Here is a 19932-nt window from a genome sequence, read left to right as displayed (position 1 = left end):
AACACTCCCAACACACTGAGCAGCTTAGATAAGCATGTGTGGAAGTGTTTGGGACTCTATAGAGACATGATGAGACGTGTTGCTATACGATTTGGACAGCTGAAAAGACCAAACATGTGTAAGGCTTCCAGAACGCCAGCAGTCCATTTCTGTAGAACAGGACAGAACATGCCGCAGATCACGTGTGTTTTATCTGGGAATGGAACCTGGTGGCCAAAGAAGTTTATATTAACACAATATTGGCAATGCCTTAAGTTAGCAGCCCCACCTCCTTTGTATGGACTATAATAGCTGATGCACATGATGACCCATAGATGGCAGCAGACTCACACGGGTCTCATGAGCACGTGCAGACTGAAGAGGAGCAGGGACCTACCTCTTCAGGTTGAGCAGGGCCCAGGGGATCCCGGTCGATGTTTTGAACGCTGGTAAGAGCCTTTCACCAAGCTCCACCGCCTTCCTCCGAAAGACCTGGGAGGACAACAGAGACCATGAGGCCAACATGCTGGGGAAGAAAGAGGAATGCATACACAATCAAATGACTTCAAATTCAGATTGTTTTCCTTTGAATAGCTACCCTTAATGTATTATCTCCCTGCAGAGTGAGTCAGGAAAAACATTGCACATCCCTGTAAACTTAATTAGTCAGCAATCAAAGTCAAAAGACTTATCTTCAAAGTTGGATGCACTTAAACCTGCCAACTTACAAATAGTCACTTAGCCAGAGAGTGCTATATCAAAGGACTAATGGACTTAGTTGGACCGTTAACCATGGTTTCGATGTTTCAGGCCTGCAGTACAGAGCCCGCAGGCTCTGTACTAATGTGAACTCCCCTGGGTTAGATGGCTCTATGGAGGAAACACACCATTCAGCCGCTCCTGTCTCACTCAATCACTATCCACCCCTGAATAAAATCCACCCGTTCAATTGAACCACTCTATGTTTTCAACTAAGGTCCAACGACATTCAACACCTAAACCTCCCAGAACTATGCACGCTGTTTTGGATCTACTCTACAAACAGCCCACAGAGCAGCGGTACGAGTAGAGGGGAGGAATAGAGGTCAAACCAGGCAGCCATGCCCTTGGTAAGCGCACACCCACTGGTTTAGCCACCAGGCAACCCCAGAGCCTGGAAGCCTCTTGTAACATCGGGCCCCACATCGCGGTGTGCATTCGTCTGTGTACGTTTGTGGCCGTTCTGCCTGTTTATCACAGCATCCTGCAGCCAGCTGATAGGAAGCCCATCTGATAAGAGCTCCTCTGGAGGCCTTCGACCTCCAGCGGTGTCAACAGTTAGCTACACAGATAGCCAGCCTCCATCCATCTCCCTCCCATGTCCAGAAGGGATCTTAAAAAACGAGCTGACATCATGAACGGCGGTCTCATGAATCTCTTGCTGACCATTACCCCTCCAGAATCTACAGCCCAGGGTTATCTGGTAGTTGTTGGTTTAACCTCTGTGCTGGTCTCTTTACTCTGATATCTCATGTCATGATTTGAAATCATGGCATGGGATATCAGAGGTTGAAGGACATATGCTAGGCAATGTTACTGTATTTATTTTACATTGGTCGCCTCAGGCACAATGCACTCTATCAATTATACTGCCATCTCGATATGTTATATATAGTAAAAATATCTTTACATAATAAAGTAATACAATTTTTACATAATATAGTAATATCTCTTCATATAATATAAATATAAACCTTTTCAACCTGCTTCATAAGCGCTTTCTGGTTTATGCATCACAAATATGAGAAAGGAATATACTGTGGTCATAGACACAGCGGGTATTCAAGTTGACAGGACTACAACAAAGAATAAACTCGGAAAAAGGTCTGATAAAAGCCAAAAGGGAATTTAACAAAATCACTTGTGAAAAACCAAATGCAGCCTGCCTCTGAGTGATGACAGGAGACGCCTTCTCCTCCCATAACCCCCAGGAGGTCCTCGGTCAGATGGATGTGTGTGTGGCTGTGTGTGCTTACTTATTTTGTTTAGTGGGACCTCAGGGGGATGGATGTCAAAATGATAAGGATGGTGAGGATAGTGTTTGTCTTACAGCAGAGAGACCAAGAGTAAGAGACACAGAGAGTGAGAGCAAGAGAGACAGAGGGTGAGAGCAAGAGAGACAGAGGGTGAGAGCAAGAGAGACAGAGGGTGAGAGCAAGAGAGAAATAGAGAGAGAGACAGAGAGAGAGAGGCAGAGACAGAAAGAGAGACAGAGCAAGAGACCGAGAGACAGAGCAAGAGACCGAGAGACAGAGCAAGAGACCGAGAGGCAGAGACAGAGAGAGAGACAGAGCAAGAGACCGAGAGACAGAGCAAGAGACCGAGAGACAGAGCAAGAGACCGAGAGACAGAGCAAGAGAGTAAGACAGACAGACAGAGTTGTGTTGATCCTGCAATGTACTGACATACCCTCATTGTGGTGCATTGCATTGTGGGATGGGCTCAGGCACCTGTAGAGTGCTAATTATCAAGAAGGACCGAAGGATGGAATCAAATACAGTTTCACTTAACATGGAAGGTTGATGTAACTTAGCAGCACATTATGCCCTTATTTTTGCCAGGAAAATAGAAAATAGAAAGAGAGAGAGAATAGTGTATGAATAGTGTAAACAGAGTGCACCAACTATTTTTCAGACTAAAAACCTGTATTGACCAAACAGACAGCAGCACCACCAGATAACGCTCAGTGAGTCTGTGTTCACATTGAACATCAAGGAGCCATCGATGTACAAAGACAGCAGGACCTCCTAAAGCCTCTCTCGCTTTGAGCTGTCCAGTGGAATCTTTCAGGCAGGATGAGACCCAAACAAAGGGAAATGCTGAGTTCAACAGTTGAGGAAAGGAAACGCGACTTTGTGTCCTTAGTGTTAGTGGCGTTCAGCGTGTGTTGGTTATGGAACTCATCAATTTCCTCCAATTTTCATTTTATGGACGTTTTCTAACAGTTTGGGCTACGGCTGCACCGGAAACCTGCGAGTCCTCTTCCTAATCCGTCCCCTCAGCAGTCTGCACCAGAGGTTCCCACCGCTATCACTGACGGGCTGTTACAGGAGCAGCCAAAAACAATACCACTCACTCTATACCTAAAAAAACATTTCAATCTCAATATTGGAAAAGGTTTTTGCGGAAAATCATAATTCACATATGACATGTCTAATGACGTAGAAAATATGAATATGGTATCAAAATGCAGCATGTTGATCATAATGTTAGGTTTTCAGAGGAGTAATGGGAGCACAAGGCTATAATGACTCAGCAGGCAGGCTCAGCCTCAGGTCTCCCCTCTACAACGCACTTTCCGCTGTACAATAAGGGCCAGTCGATTCACAGCGTGTGGCGCTACGTGTGGCCCTGTGTGAGTGAGACAGAGTGGGGACAACAGCGCTAGGAGGAAATACAACTGACAGACAGAGCAAGGGGAGTGGCATTGGTACACCTCGTGTACCCTTATAGCTCTCACTTTGGTGTGTGTTCAGTGTGTGGTTGTGTGCGTGGGTCTCGGGACAGCTCTCTTAACTAGGATGAATGGAGCAGCGGCTTGGCAACGAGGGGCCGTTGTATCACAGGACCCCCCCCCCAGCCCTGTGTCTCCTCTCCTCTACCCTACAGGACTAAACTAACCACGCATACAACGTGTGTGTGCAATATTTAGTTCTGTTCAGTGTAACATGCTTTTTCTGTTGACTACCTTTTCATTCTCGAACTCTCAGAACAGATTAATCCTATGGAGACCAAGGTCAAAGAATCTGACAACAGCAAGGCCCTGCTGAAGGCTGTCAGCTCGTTCGTGTGTGTGTGTGTGTGTGTGTGTGTGTGTGTGTGTGTGTGTGTGTGTGTGTGTGTGTGTGTGTGTGTGTGTGTGTGTGTGTGTGTGTGTGTGTGTGTGTGTGTGTGTGTGTGTGTGTGTGTGTGTGTAACCAGGTTGAACCTAGTCATGCGACATGCAGCTGGCCGGTGGTGACATTATAAAGCGATACTGAAATTAGGATCTGAGAAAGCCCAAAGTCACAGCCTGCATGTTTGTAGGTGTGGAGTGTCTTTAACTGCATCATTTAAGATCCTTCAATGGATAGCCTCACTAAAGTGGGATGTCTTTTTTGACAGCAATGTACTACTTGCCGTTTTGCTTGAGTCGGTTTATTGAAATTGTATATTATGGTTTGGTGTGAGATGATCGTTTGAATACAACTTCAAATACAACTGGCCTAATGCTATAAATGGCCTGTTTAATTGCCCACACACACACACACACACACACACACACACACACACACACACACACACACACACACACACACACACACACACACACACACCTCTTGGTGAAAACATTTGTAGGCTAGCAGTCGCTGACTCAGCTAAACATTTTGACATTCAACATTTCTGAAAGGGCTGGCATGGAAATGTGGCACCAACCAGAAGCATGAATTTACATAGAAAATTGCACCCTGGAGAATATTTGAAGAGGGAAGGCACATGAGATTGGTTGATGGATGGCAGTGGGAAGGAAAGCTGCACGATAAGCTGACTATCCAAAGCCAGCTACTGAGTGGCCGGGCTGGGATGTTTGAATATCTAATATAAACCTATAAAATGTTGTTATAATGTGACCTTTAAATTCAGATCTAAATGGCTCCATAGCTGGTGTTTGGTTCATCAGGAGGTTGGCCGGGAGAGGGACGGAGCCAGCCCCAGTGAACAGAGATGAGACTTCACTGAGGAGGGTCGGGCCCCCGTGCTAGTTTGAAACAATCTCTGAGTTCACTTAGGAAGAAGTTCATAGAAACATGTTACGTATCGACCTCCCAAAGAGATGCTAAACCAGGGAGACACCAAGCCAGCTCTAGAGATTAATACACCCTTGTGTCCACCGGAGGGAAGGGAGCCCGGCCTGCTGGAGCGCCTCCGCCCCGGGAACAGTGAGCCCACCGGTGCCCAACCTTTTTTGACCCAAGATCTACTTTTCAAGTAGCCAACCTCCCGAGATCTACCAGCAAACCTACCTTCAAGCGGGGGGGGGGGGGGGGGGGGGGGGGTGGGGTAGAGAACAATTGTTGACGGCTTTCAACTGCTGTCAACAATTGTCTCTCTCTCAATTGTTGACGGCTTTCAACTACTGTTGACAGCGCATGCGCTACCGCGCGTATATGTCCCGCGCAAATTTTATTTTATAAAAAAAAAAAAATATTTTTTTTTTCTTCACCCCTCGCGGTCGACTTGGGATCTGTCGGCGGTCTACCGCGACCGCGATCGACTGGTTGGGCACCCCTGCATTATGGTAAACGGGTACCTGTTTCACTGGTAAACGGGTACCTGTTTCACCGGTAAACGGGTACCTGTTTCACCGGTAAACGGGTACCTGTTTCACCGGTAAACGGGTACCTGTTTCACCTGTAAACGGGTACCTGTTTCACTGGTAAACGGGTACCTGTTTCACTGGTAAACGGGTACCTGTTTCACTGGTAAACGGGTACCTGTTTCACCGGTAAACGGGTACCTGTTTCACCAGTAAACGGGTACCTGTTTCACCAGTAAACGGGTACCTGTTTCACCGGTAAACGGGTACCTGTTTCACTGGTAAACGGGTACCTGTTTACTGGTAAACGGGTACCTGTTTACTGGTAATCGGGTACCGGTTTCACTGGTAAACGGGTACCTGTTTTACTGGTAAACGGGTACCTGTTAAACTGGTAAACGGGTACCGGTTTTACTGGTAATCGGGTACCTGTTTAACTGGTAAACTGGGTACCTGTTTTACTGGTAAATGGGTAAGGCCTGTGGGCTAAGAGCGATTCACCCATTCCAGTTAAACTTCTGTGCATGGTATTCCTATGTCTGCCCCAAGGAACACACAGGAACACTCCTGAACCGGAAAGCACACATTGCAGAAAAGTAGACTGCTAAAGTTATAAGCTAAAAGGTCTAACTAATTTAGTAAGTGCCATCTATGGATTTGTTTTATATATAGTGAGCGCCGCAGCAGCAAGAGGAGGAAAGGAGTGAGGGATTCAAACGTTTCCTCACTGCACACAAAGGCCCAATCCTAACAGGGGAGGGAGAGGGGAGCTGGATGTAGCCTTTGAGTAAACATGTTAGCATTATGCCATTTCAAAGTGTAATCCACGTGGCGCTGGGCACAATGGCAGCTCAATGGGATTCAGGCCAGAATGTTGACCTAATACCTAATAATATTTAAAACGTGGATGCATACTGTTTACCTTTTTAATTAGGCCCATTGATTGGTTACATTTTACGTGTGACTTTTTGTCTTATTCCTTGTGTCATGGGCCTAAGTGTTATTTGAAATAAAAATTGTTTGAGGGGGGGGGGGGGGGGGGGGGGGGGGCTGTTTGAGGGGAGCAAGGAGCGATGATGAATGGCCTGCAGCAGCTCTGACTGCTCCACTGGGATGATGTGTGAGCTCATGTGAAGACCTCAAGTGCACAAGGACACATCAACAGCCATCAAAGTAATCATGGTTTCATAAGGTAGATGAAACCATTCCCCCGACCACACTGGGACGGAAACGCGTGAACTACGATGATGCAAGTCCACCACTGGCCACCCTGCCCTTCACCGCTGTGCTCGTCAATAGGGTCAAACACAGGCCACACCCTTTTAGGAGCAGTACATCTGACTTTTGACTTAATGGAGTCGAAAGTGAGATGTACCAAAGTCAACGTACCAATACCAACTCTGCACATTGAAATCACAGTTCTGATTCCCCCCCCCACACACACAGTTTCTATATTTCAACATTAACTATAAAATAGGCGATGGGTGTTCTAAACTGGGGAACGTGTTGATCTCTGATCATGTCCACTCGTCAAGTGTTTCCATTCAGTAAAAAGATAATGCCAGCGCTAGTCATGATTTATAGTGTTGGATTATTGTTTTATCCATTCTGCAACCTGGATTTCAATCTTATCTGCCCTCTGGTATGCTGCACCCCTTATTCAAGTGGATTAACCCAGTTTAAATGGATAAAATACTAGGGATCTTAATCCTTTGTATTTGGTAAATTACCTTGATTTGGCAATGTATGCAAAAAAAAAATCATATAGTAAGAATTATGCATTGCATGTATACAAACAATATAACATGCAATATTTGTTCCTATAAAAATCATGTTGTATGCAATAAAAACTAATACAAACAAACATGGAAAACAAATGTATTTACCTCTCTTATCCTGTAAAGCGCGATAAGGGAACCCATTTTCTCAGAAGGACCTCCTAAAGCCTCTCTCGCTTTGAGCTGTCCAGTGGAATCTTGAACAGGATTTCCTGGCCAAGCTGAGCTGTAGCAGTGACGTCTGTCTATGCAGACCGTCCGACACTATTGGCCTGCCAACACAAAACACTCAGACTGTCTTCCCATGAGAAGGCATGACAGAAGAAGATGAGGAAGTCCTTTCCTGTTCCACCTCCCAGCTGGATTTGTGTATCCAGATGTGTGTCTGTAGCTCGTGGAGGTTTTTAGTATTTAATTCTGTAGCAACATGTACCGTGAAATAGGGCTGCACCATTAATGATATTCAAATCACGATTATATATTATTACTATGTGATCTCATTTCTAAATGATGATGATTATTCAGCATTTTTGTTTTGATTCATCAGCTGCATCAAAACAAGCGCTTCTACTTTCTCCCTCAACAAAGGTCAACACCGTGGTACAGGAAGTCATGCAGAGCAGCAGACGAACATTAACCCCCAGAGCAAGTGAGACAGCGGCCAATTTCCATCAGACTGCAAGAGAAAGGTTTCCATCAGACTAACCCAGAAGGAAACCCTGCTGATGATGATAGTGAGAATGAGATTCAACTGTATTCATAACTACCATCATAGACCTATAATTATCACTATCTGTTGTATGTATTGATCATCCATAGTGGTAAACTACCATCATATACCTATAATTATCACTATATGTTGTATGTATTGATCATCCATACTGGTAAACTACCATCATAGACCTATAATTATCACTATCTGTTGCATGTATTGATCATCCATAGTGGTAAACTACCATCATAGACCTATAATTATCACTATCTGTTGTATGTATTGATCATCCATAGTGGTAAACTACCATCATAGACCTATAATTATCACTATCTGTTGTATATTGATCATCCATAGTGGTAAACTACAATCATAGAGCTATAATTATCCCTATCTGATTATATGTATTGATCATCCATATTGGTACACTACCATCATAGACTTATCACTCTGTTGCACACGCTCAATCTCTAGTTGTAATTAAACCCAAAGCTATAATGTGGAAACCCCGCTCGATACTGTAACAAATTTCTGAACGGTGGTAAACTACCATAAATAGTGGTAAACTACCATCATCAACTTCCTTTAATTATCACTATCTGTTATATGTATTGATCATTCTTCTTGATCGCAATCTTATTAAACAAGTGAATATAGGTTGCTTTTGATAATATGAACAGTTGTATGACAACTGTTTTGTTTCAGATACTAACTTTCTCTTAAAGGGGATAGCCTACTTAGTTATCATACAGGAAACTACCTTAAAAGGGAAACTTCACCCATTTCCATTAAGCTTTGTATCGTTAGAAACCCACTCATATTTTTGAATGGTCGTGCATCATTCCCTTTTTTTCTGGAGAGACTGGAGAGCTCCGTAACAATCTCCAACACTTCCTGTTTAAGATGACGCAATATGACGATTTTTGCGTAGAAGTAAATAGGAAGTGTAAGAGGGGAGGATTCTCGTAAGACTACAAGCACTAGTCTCACCCCCCTATAGGGGGTGGGACCCACTGACGCTACGGACCTATTAGAGCAGTGCCAGTGGGTGGGACTTCACCAGCAGAAACTAAGATCCACAGCGTCTGAAGCTAAGCTAACAGAGGCTGTTGATAAAACTGAAGTACAATGGCGGAAGGTACTGGATCTTCACTAGAATAAGAGATGTCCCGATCTCATTTTTTAGCTCCCGATCCGATTCCGATATTTTCATGTTGCTCCCGATCCGATCCCGATATCTCCCGATACTGGATTTTCGATACTGATTTCCGATATCACTTTTTGTGTTGACAAACAACATTTAATTTCCTGCTCATTAAGAAATAGACAGGCATCCAAGCTACGCTCAATAGCTTTTATTCTCTCACTTTAACATAACATAACAAAAGCATTACTTGTAAACTTAACATAAAGTAAAGTTTTGGTTACTTAACTTATTTGAGGCAACAAGTTTCCACCCTTTTTTCAAGTAAGCTTATTATTTTTTACAATGTGGGTGGGTAATAATAGTCACAGAGCTTCTTATTTCCTCCATCTTAATCTACTGCACTGACTTCTTCAGTTCAGTGCAGGTTTTGTTTAATGAAAACCAACATCTGCACCATCTCGGCTGACAACCGGTTCCTTATCTCATCAAGGACATTCGCACTGCACTAAACAGTCTCTCACTGTCCACCGATGTACAAGGTGCACAAAGAAACTTTGTGGCTGTATCAGCCAGTGCGGGTCGCTGTGTAGCATGTACCCGCCAGTAGTGCAGAGGATTCTCTGACCTTGGGATGGTTTGTTCAGCCAGCATTGAGAAGAGCCGTGGAATAATCCATAATAATGTAAGGTTTAGAAGTTAAATATTTGAAAGTTGTAGAATAAATTAATGTAATTTATATTGGAGTTAATTTTTCTAGAAATGTACTTACAATGTTTAATCAGTTAATCATTTACATATTTATGTCACACAATTATTACTTACATATTTACATGTTTACATATTTAACAGTCAGGATATTCTGTTGAATCTGCCTCTCTGATTCCCTCACGTTTACCTGTCTTAATTCTAGCTGCTGATTGGTTAGCTCAGTCACGTGATGGGTCCGAACAAGGAAGTGTTTGAAAATAGTTTTGTGTCAACGCCGATAACGGCCCACCACTAATATATATATATATATATATATAGATATATATAGTGAGTGTAACATAATTCACCTACAGTATTTTGTTATGCGTTGTTCTTTCCACTGTGTTAGGCATGTCGTTTACTGTCTTGGTGGTTCAGGGATCGCTGTCCCTTTAAGGATTACGAGCGTCTCATGACGTCAGAGCCCGATGCGGGATTCGTTTACGTTTTGATTTCCTGGTTTCTCTAACGAGTCACACAACTGTGTGCTCAACGTGCGAAATTGTATCTCTCATTCAACGCAATTTCCACATATATAAATATATATACTATATATAGAAAAAATATGGATAGATAAATATGTATCGGCCATGAAATTGAATGAGATCGGCCGATCCCGATTTACCTTAAAAACCCAGTATCGGGACATCCCTACTTGAAATGTTGTGTGAAATGATTTTTAGGCAGTCTTGCGGTATCAGCTTGGTAGATGGAACAGCGAGGTGTCCGATAGGCGGAGATCTAGATCAGCGGGAGTGGCCAGCGAAGCTGTGCTTCGTGGTGCATGGTGGGAGTTGTTGTCTTCAATCCACAAGCGCTAAAAAGTCACTTTCTGCCTTTTCTCGGTCAAGACGGCACCAAATTAGAAATTTATTTTATTATTAGACTACATATAGGACCCAATTTCAATACATATTCATACCTCCACCGGTGAAATGCTCCTTTATAACTTTAGACTGCAAAACATAAATGCACACCCATTTATAATATCCCCCCCCCCCCCATCACTACACTATCTTACACTTGGATTAAAAAAAGATAAATCCATTATAATTGAATAATCGAAATATGTAGAATATTTAGGTGAAGACAGAACATAAGATGGTCTTCACAAGGCTATAGGCTGAGCGTTCTCAATCTGTCTGGTGCGATTATTATTGTCAAATGCTGCCCGAGGAAACACCTCTGTAAACCTCTCTCAATATCAGAAACACAGAATACTACCTGGTCAAAGGTTGTGTATATAAGAGAAGACAGACTGAAGTTGATTGTGTTTTCAGTGTCAGATTCCCAAAACTGTTTTATTTAAGTTAAAAACAGGAGTGTTCCAAAGTTGTGTGATGGTCCTATATCAGGCACAATACAATTTGTGTTGCGTTTCTTACTTAATCAGGTAAATAAGGGCAACAACGAAAGAAACAAACAAACAAACAAACAAACACAAGAAAGAAAGAAAGAAAGTTTTGTGGATCCTGCATTATACTGACATTCCCTATTTTTGGTGCATTGCATTGTCGGATAGGCTCAAGCACCTGTATAGCGGCAATTATCAAGAGGAGGAGGAGAAGGATGGATCCATTTCAGCTTCACTAAGCATGCAAAGGTTGGATGAACAGTTCTGCCACATCTCAGCAGCACAACATCCACTTATTTCTGCCAGGAAAATTACCCACTTTTAGGAAAGTGACAGTTGTCATGGAAACACTCTAAAGCAGTTTGACTCTGAATCACATGCTAATTTGAACATGGTAGACATTACAAGTGATTAACCCAAAACTTAATCAAGCAGCTACTAAGATGGCAGGCAATCAAAGGAACAGGCAACAAGCAATATCATATAACCATCATGGCAACTCTTGGTCAACCTATGATTGCACATGCTTTCCGTGCAACTCTTCTTGAAGTTCCGTTTAAGATTTATTTTAGTTTCCATATCTTTTGTTTTACAAGTTGTTTTTGACAAGTCATCAGCTCAATTCAACATGGTCATGTAACAGGTAATTCTACTTCCAAAGGTTGGGCAAATTTCAAACATAGAACCGTGTTTTTGTCCAACCCATTCCGAAATGTATATTTTGTAGGGATGCACCGAAAATTTTCGGCCGAAAATTCCTTGATTTTAATGAAGTTAGTACACAGTCATAGCCATAAATTCAATGCTACTAGGGTTGTATTACTGAGTATAAACGGTATAAACTTTGAAACTAGGTCAACTACCATCTTCTTCGTCAACTCTCCTCTCACACTCGGTGACAGCGACTGGCAGCGCGCCAACTCTCGGTGACAGCGTCTTATAACGTTCTAAATATATTAGTATAATATAATTGTATATATAATATCACAGCCAAAAGCTCTGTGCGCCTCCGGATGGCCGTAGCGCGGGGAGCTCTAGTAGGGAAAGGGCTTTGCGGGGTTTGTTTATCGGCGTTGCTATGGTTACCGGTCTTGCGTGTTCCAACGCTTTATTAGGTAGCCTTTCTATTAGGTTTGTATATTTTTTTTTTAATGAAAAAACGCTTCAAAAATAGAACAGTGCAAAGACAAACTTCTGAACTTTTAACCTAATACCGTATACCGCGGCAACCCTAAATGGTACTAATAATTGTCATAATAATTTCTTTCGGTTTTTGGCCTAGATTTCCTCATTTTCGTTTTTCGGTTTCGGCCAAGAATTTTCATTTCGGTGCATCCCTAGTGTTTTGAATACAGTTTAAAGATTGAGAGACATTTGAAAACTTTCTCCGGCCCCTTCTGTCCGTGGACCTCCCTGACATCAGAAGAAGGCAGGGTGAGGGATGATCCTACATTGGCCTAACAGAAGCCTACCCTTGTTCAGAGCAATTGTTTGTTGCTTGTTGAACTTGGCTGAATGGACAATTTTGGCATTTCAACTGGTTTACCCTACGAAAACAATGGGAAAAATGGACGTGAGGTTTATGAAAACACTCCTCTATGTGATCAGCCCCTTTAAATCTCCCCAAGGACCTCCTCCAGATGGTGCACTACACCAAAGGGACGTGCCAAGAACCCCCACTATGCCATTCAAGACCGCCTCACACCTAGAGCTGTCAGCCTGCTCCTGGCTCCTCCACCTGTGTGGCGATAGTTGACGGCAGACCCATCGTCGCCACGAAAACACTGCTGACAATCCTAGGATGGATGAAAGATTTGACACGAAAACTGGTTTCTTATCTAAGGACATTGGATCAATTGATTTTTCAAAGTGCTTGACTGCCCCTTCTCAATTGGAAACGGAAAAGTATCCTGGAGCAGATGAATATAAAAACATTTAAATTTGAGGCTGACCTAGGTTCAATTTACGTTGAGGTAGTTAAGTCAATGTTCACTTATGCAACAGGTTTGTGGAGTCTAGGCAAAGGATATTGCATCAGTGGTGAGTTGTGCCCATATATAAGTATAATTATATACGCCGTATGCAAGTATAATTGACCGCTGTCATGGAAAACAAAGGACTTTTTTCCTATAACGTATTTGGTGTCACTCCTCAAGTAGTCTGGTAACCTTTCAACCCCAGCGTCTTCGGTTGTTAACCGACGTCAACGTCTTTGGCAGACTATTTCTCTGCTGATCAACACTACGAATGCTGGTAACAAATAAATTGTAAAAAGACACCATGTGAAGTAATTTTTTCGTTTTGGCACGTAGGCGTGTAATAAGCGGGATAATGTCCCTTCAGTGGGAAGCAAACACCTTTGCTGCGCGTCGGGGTCCTGTTCGCCCTGTCGGGGCTTATATTAATTTACATTTACATTTAGGGCATTTAGCAGACGCTTTTATCCAAAGCGACGCTTTTATCCAAAGACGGCAGAGTGAACCATGCAAGGCGACAGCCAGCTCATTAGGAGCAGTTAGGGTTAACTGTGTCTTGCTCAGGGACACATCAACACTCAGCAAGGAGGAGCTGGTGATCGAACTAGCAACCTTTCGGTTACAAGACAGCTGCTCTACCTCCTGAGCTAAGCCCACATATTCCCGATAATGACCGGCATTCTATACATTATCCCTTACTTATTACACGGCTCTTCTCAATGCTGTAGACTGGCATGGGCCTTCCTAACGTTCAGCTGACATTTATTTTTGTTTATTACACGGCTCTTCTCAATGCAGTGGAATGCTCACGTCCACCATATTGACCACTGTCAAGGAAAGTGTTTATTTTTGCCTCTGATTCACGTCATCTGTATCACTCTGCAGTCCGGTAACTTATCAACCCCAGCGTATTCGGTTGCTAAGCGATGTCAACGACGTTGGCATACTATTTATCTGCTGATCAACGCTACGAATGATAACAAATACATTGTTATCATTCGTTATCATTCGTTGTTATCAGCACATTTCAAACCAAACTGACGCCCATGATTATGCCATTATTGTCCAGGTATGCAAACACATGTATGACAAAAAAAAGAGAGCTACCCGAAGTCGAAAAAAAAAAATTGACGACATAATATCCTATTATCATGAGAAGGCCTATGCCAGTGGTTTTCAAACTGTGGGGCGCGCCCCCCCTGGGGGGCGCCAGAGTTCTTCAAGGGGGGCGCGACGTGAGAAAAAAATAAACCCGAAAAAACCCTGAAAGTCGATGATTCAAATCATCAGTCGTACTTCAACTGTAGAAGTAACATAACTGAATCAATTTTCAACCGTTTATCTTCGTGCAAACCATTTAACATATCTACACACTTGTATCTTCAAGAATATCTAAACAGAATTTCGATATCATTTAAAATTTCTTCAGAATCACAGTTTTAGTTTCATAACGCTTTGTTTTCAGCTGTTTTCATTGAAGACGTCAGCCCATTCTGATACACCTACTTCTAGACATCGTAACTCATTCCTTTTTCAACCGTTTACCATCGTTCAAACCATTAAACAAATCTACACACTTGTATCTTCAATACTATCGAAACGGAATTTTGATAGCATTTATACTTTTTTCAGAATCACAGTTTTAGTTTCTTACCGGCATCGTTTTCAGTTGCTTATAATAATTTAGGTCACCATAGCAACGCCGGTAAACAAACCCCGCCAATTAGTCTAATCTCTGGACTGAAAATGCAGATCTGATTCGACTGGCAGTTTACACAGATTAAGATGTTCAAATGTATTTAAAAAAGGTTAAGCTAAAACATGCTTAGATAAAGTTGTTAAATTGTGTTAAGAAATGTGTATAAAAACGCACAAAGATGTTGTAATGATTAAAAAATATGTTTCAAATGTTTCAAAAATATGTTTCAAATATTTTAAAATTATGATCAGAGATGTTTAAAATGTGTAAAATAATTAAAATAGCTTTCAAAACACAGGTATTTAGAAAAAAAAATTGGGGGGGGGGGGGGCTCAGCTGACATTTTTTCTCTGAGGGGGGGCTCACTCTCTCACACTTTGAAAACCCCTGGCCTATGCTATATGCTATATGCCTAGAAAGATAAAAAATATATTAGTTACTCAGTTAAAGTGACTTTTTAAACTAAGTTAATTTATTTTCACACACACACAAACACACACCTCTGCATTGGATATGCGATCACAGGTGCAGGTACTGGCAGTGTAGGCCTGGCACTGTCCTTGATCTTATCCGCTAATTTGTGGGTTTCTGGAAGAGGGTTTGGGAGAAGCTGTGCAACACTTATTGTTGTTGTCACTTTCCTCCGATGAATGTCTGCCTTACAGTGTGCATACAGGGCACTGCTGGCATGATTAATTTCTTTAATGCAGAGTGTGCATTTAGCACATCATTTTTTCAAAAAATAATTGAAAAATTCAGACAGTGGAAAGTTATGCTTCACTGAATTCACCTCAGTGGTGGCTTCTAATTTTAGCCATGACCAATTCCAACTGCACTTGCACCCTGCGTCCTACTGCACAATAAGTGCATCCTTCTCCGATATTTCCCACCACTATCCTCGGGCCGGGCCTTTTATCGAGCGTTTTTATTTTTATCATTGGTTTATTGGCCTAATCTGAGGAGAAATCTATGCCATAAACAGAAATATTATAGGCCTTTATTACACTGGTCTTCTCAATGCTGTGGAACGCTCCGTTCACTTGGGTAGTAGTCCGGTGACTTGTCAACCCCAGCGTCTTCCGTTGCTAAGCGACGTCACCGTCTTTGCAGACTATTTATTATTTCTCTGCTGATCAACACTACGAATGCTGGTAACGAATAAATTTTAAAAAGACACACCATGTGAAGTTATTTTTTTAGTTTTGGCAAGTAGCCGTGTAATAAGCGGGATAATGTATAGAACGTCGCCGGTTTCCCGATAATGACCGGCGTTCTATACATTATCCCTTACATATATATTTAGCAGAGTAGGCCTAGTAATAAATGTGCACAAAGTTACATATGTGTTAAAATAAATGTTGGGTTGAAATCGGGCTCGGGCCCATAATTACAGTTGATGTGTCGGGTCGGGCCGGGCCGGGCTCGGACAGAACGTGCAAGGGCTCGGGCAGAGTCGGGCTTGATTTTCTGGGCCTGATCTAAGCTCTAACGTGCGCATGCGCATCCAATATTTAACCTTCAGTCGACGCTACGGCAAGGGCTGTGATTGGTCCCCTAACAAAATCATTTCCGGAATCACTTTTCTTTACTTCGAAGGCTCGAGGAGTCTCAGTCAGTCAGATTAGGGAATATTGACACCTGCACGCACGCAGCGATCGACGCCCCCCCCCTCCAAAAAAAAACCTCTTCGGATCTGCACGAACCACACAGGTCCCCAAAATGTATGATAAAAAAGCGACTCGCGCCAAAAAGCACGCCGTTTGCATGTCTGATTGTCTTTCAAAATTTGACATGGATAAAAAAGAGGTAGGCCAGAGACTACTTCTGCTCAGGTGAAGTTGAAAGGGATCAGATTGCCGCACAAAAACAAAACATTTTTTTGGGGATTAGGGATAGATAATGGTCGTGTTTTGTTTTGCGATCTCAGCCCTTGGTGTGTTAGAGGCAAAGGAAAAATGTAAATGGTTCATCCACAATGCAAAGAAAACAGGTATTTTTCTGTTAAAAGATCTAAAATCATACATTTAAGAAAAAAATGAAATTGGAAAACGCATGCATGCAAAGTAGGCTATATCCCAGCCTTCCAAAACAAAATCTCGTTTGAGGGTAAATTATAACATTGTTTCAATTATTTGGGAAAGAACAGCTGATACAGCGGTAAGAAGTTGTACTTGCATTTGCAAACACCTTACAGCAATCAAATATTTTCTTGACACAGACATCGTGTACAAGCCCATAACTCTTAGGATTGATGAGTATTTGATCGTGAGAAAACATAATTTTACCGCGAGTGAGTGTTCAAAAGAATGCATGAATGCGGGTGATTCTTTGCGCGCATCGTACAATACAGTCCATGGCAATGTTTATTAACGGGGGGACACATGTATATTATGAACATAAGTCGATAATGATAATGTATACAATACTGGTAAGAAACAATGTTTGTTAATGTATTGCCGCATATCCTTAAACAGACCCACAGTTGCGGCCACAGGGTCGCATATCATATATGTGTTAAGTTCTGTTTGCCGAAAATTACGACTCAGTGTTTCTGAAGTTGAAAAATGCTATTCCATGCGTGAATTAGGCCTATTATTTGACCATAAACTGAGCCATTTGAAGTCTGAAATTCATGTGGTCATGCATCTGTCTCAGTGGAGACTGCAAACGCGCTGTCAAAATATCATCTCGTCAAGTTCAAATGCGCTGACTCTTAAAGGGGTTGGGCGATGTTGCGCGTTACCCCCAAAACACACCTACGGGTTTCACACCAACCAATTTTAGATTTGCATTGGGCGCAAGAGTCATTATCCTCCCACAAAGCTACTTGCGTTTCGCGCTTCTCACTTGCGTTTCAAACCGTTAAAATATGGCCCTATGTCCGTGTTAGTAACCAAGCCACAGCATTGTAAACTCTATGTCTGTGTTAGAAACCAAGCTGTCGTATTTTAAACTCTATCTCCGCGTTAGAAACCAAGCCACAGCACTTTTTTATTATTGCTTTGGTGAAGGGCCATGGTGGGGCTGGTGAAGGGCCATGGTGGGGCTGGTGAAGGGCCATGGTGGGGGAGCCGACGAAGGGCCATGGGGGGGCAGGTGAAGGGCCATGGTGGGGCTGGTGAAGGGCCATGGTGGGGCTGGTGAAGGGCCATGGTGGGGCTGGTGAAGGGCCATGGTGGGGGAGCCGACGAAGGGTCATGGTGGGGACGGTGAAGAGCCATGGGGGGGGACGGTGAAGAGCCATGGGGGGCAGGTGAAGAGCCATGGGGGGGCTGGTGCAGGGCCATGGGGGGGCAGGTGAAGGGCCATGGGGGGGCTGGTGAAGGGCCATGGGGGGGGGACGGTGAAGGGCCATGTTGGGCAGATGAAGGGCCATGGGGGAGACGGTGAAGGGCCAGGGTGGGGCGCTGGTGAAGGGCCATGGGGGAGACGGTGAAGGGCCAGGGTGGGGCGCTGGTGAAGGGCCATGGGGGGGCTGGTGAAGGGCCATCGGGGGGCTGGTGAAGGGCCATTGGGGAGACGGTGAAGGGCCATGGGGGGCAGGTGAAGAGCCATGAGGGGGCTGGTGCAGGGCCATGGGGGGGCAGGTGAAGGGCCATGGGGGGGCTGGTGAAGGGCCATGGGGGGGCTGGTGAAGGGCCATGGGGGGGGACGGTGAAGGGCCATGTTGGGCAGATGAAGGGCCATGGGGGAGACGGTGAAGGGCCAGGGTGGGGCGCTGGTGAAGGGCCATGGGGGAGACGGTGAAGGGCCAGGGTGGGGCGCTGGTGAAGGGCCATGGGGGGGCTGGTGAAGGGCCATCGGGGGGCTGGTGAAGGGCCATTGGGGAGACGGTGAAGGGCCATGGGGGGCAGGTGAAGAGCCATGAGGGGGCTGGTGCAGGGCCATGGGGGGGCAGGTGAAGGGCCATGGGGGGGCTGGAGAAGGGCCATGGGGGGGCTGGTGAAGGGCCATGGGGGGGGACGGTGAAGGGCCATGTTGGGCAGATGAAGGGCCATGGGGGAGACGGTGAAGGGCCAGGGTGGGGCGCTGGTGAAGGGCCATGGGGGGGCTGGTGAAGCGCCATCGGGGGGCTGGTGAAGGGCCATTGGGGAGACGGTGAAGGGCCAGGGGGGGGATGGTGAAGGGCCATGGGGGGGACTGTGAAGGGCCATTGGGGAGACGGTGAAGGGCCATGGGGGGGGCGGTGAAGGGCCATGGGGGTGGACGGTGAAGGGCCATGGGGGGGGCGGTGAAGGGCCATGGGGGGGGAAGGTGAATGGCCATGGTGGGGAAGGTGAAGGGCCATGGGGGGGAAGGTCTTCTGAGCTCTCTGCAAAATCCCAATCAAAGACTGTCGTGGCGGCTGTTTTTACGAGCCTATAATACAAGGTTCAGAGGCCCCATCTCTTTTATCCTCGGTGGTTGTGTTTTTTTTGGTCAGTTTCAAGTGTTTTCTTTCAAGGTCTGTCTTTTGTTTTCATTCTTAAATTGCTCATTAAAGTCTAATGATCCATAGCTGATAGTAGCCTGGCTAAAACCAGACCTCATCTCAATCTACATTGAGAAGAGGTCTGGGAACCACACATACATTTTCTCGTATTTGAGGCGTGGTTTACGAGTGCCCGGAGCCTTTTATTGGGCGCTATGAATGTCTATTATGTGAGTCTGTACGTAGCTCATAGCCAATCGTATCAATTATATCAGATGACGTATGAAGATCGACAGAAATTCGATGAGGAAGAAGACGATGGGTGTGTCGCATAGACGTCGTCATCGTCTTGCCGTCCCTCCCCGTTCTGTGATTGGTTCCCTATCTCAGGCGAAAATCCAGGCTGCCTAGCAGAGTGAAATGAAATTGCACGCAAGGCAGCCTGGGTATACCTGGGCTAAGCTGATGGTGGGCTGTACAAGAGAAGATGCTGGAGTAGAGAGGTACAAAGATATATTCATATCCTTTTTTTTAAAGAATTGTTTGACTGAAAAAGAGTAAGAGGTAAGTAACTAAGAGGGTAGCAAAGGTTGGTCATTATCCCGGCGTAATATTTCCTTCAGGAGGGGGTGTGACGGCCTCTCTTGTCTACCTGACCTCATAGGTCGGCCAATGGGCAGAGAGACGGGATCGTCAGGTGATCTGCTGCAGGGCTAAAGTCTGCTGGTTTGTCATTCCATCTCTCACCCACTCTGTTAGTGCTACTCTTTGATAAACATGATACGCGACACACC

At 44.3% G+C, this 19932-nt stretch overlaps 1 protein-coding gene across 1 annotated transcript in view; it reads right to left on the bottom strand.

Moving 5' to 3' along the window:
* The window catches only part of man1a1 (mannosidase, alpha, class 1A, member 1), a 99673-nt gene that overhangs the window by 23065 nt on the left and 56676 nt on the right, over positions 1-19932 (bottom strand). Inside the window, exon 5 of the mRNA XM_060042107.1 lies at positions 377-471. Within this exon, the coding sequence (XP_059898090.1) occupies positions 377-471 (95 nt within the window). The remainder of the gene's footprint in view (positions 1-376; positions 472-19932) is intronic.

The sequence above is a fragment of the Gadus macrocephalus genome, chromosome 21, assembly GCF_031168955.1.
Source record: "Gadus macrocephalus chromosome 21, ASM3116895v1".
In the NCBI taxonomy this organism is placed as follows: Eukaryota; Metazoa; Chordata; class Actinopteri; order Gadiformes; family Gadidae; genus Gadus; species Gadus macrocephalus.
The sequence above is the reverse complement of the archived record's forward strand: the minus strand, read 5'-3'. Positions and strand labels throughout refer to the sequence as shown.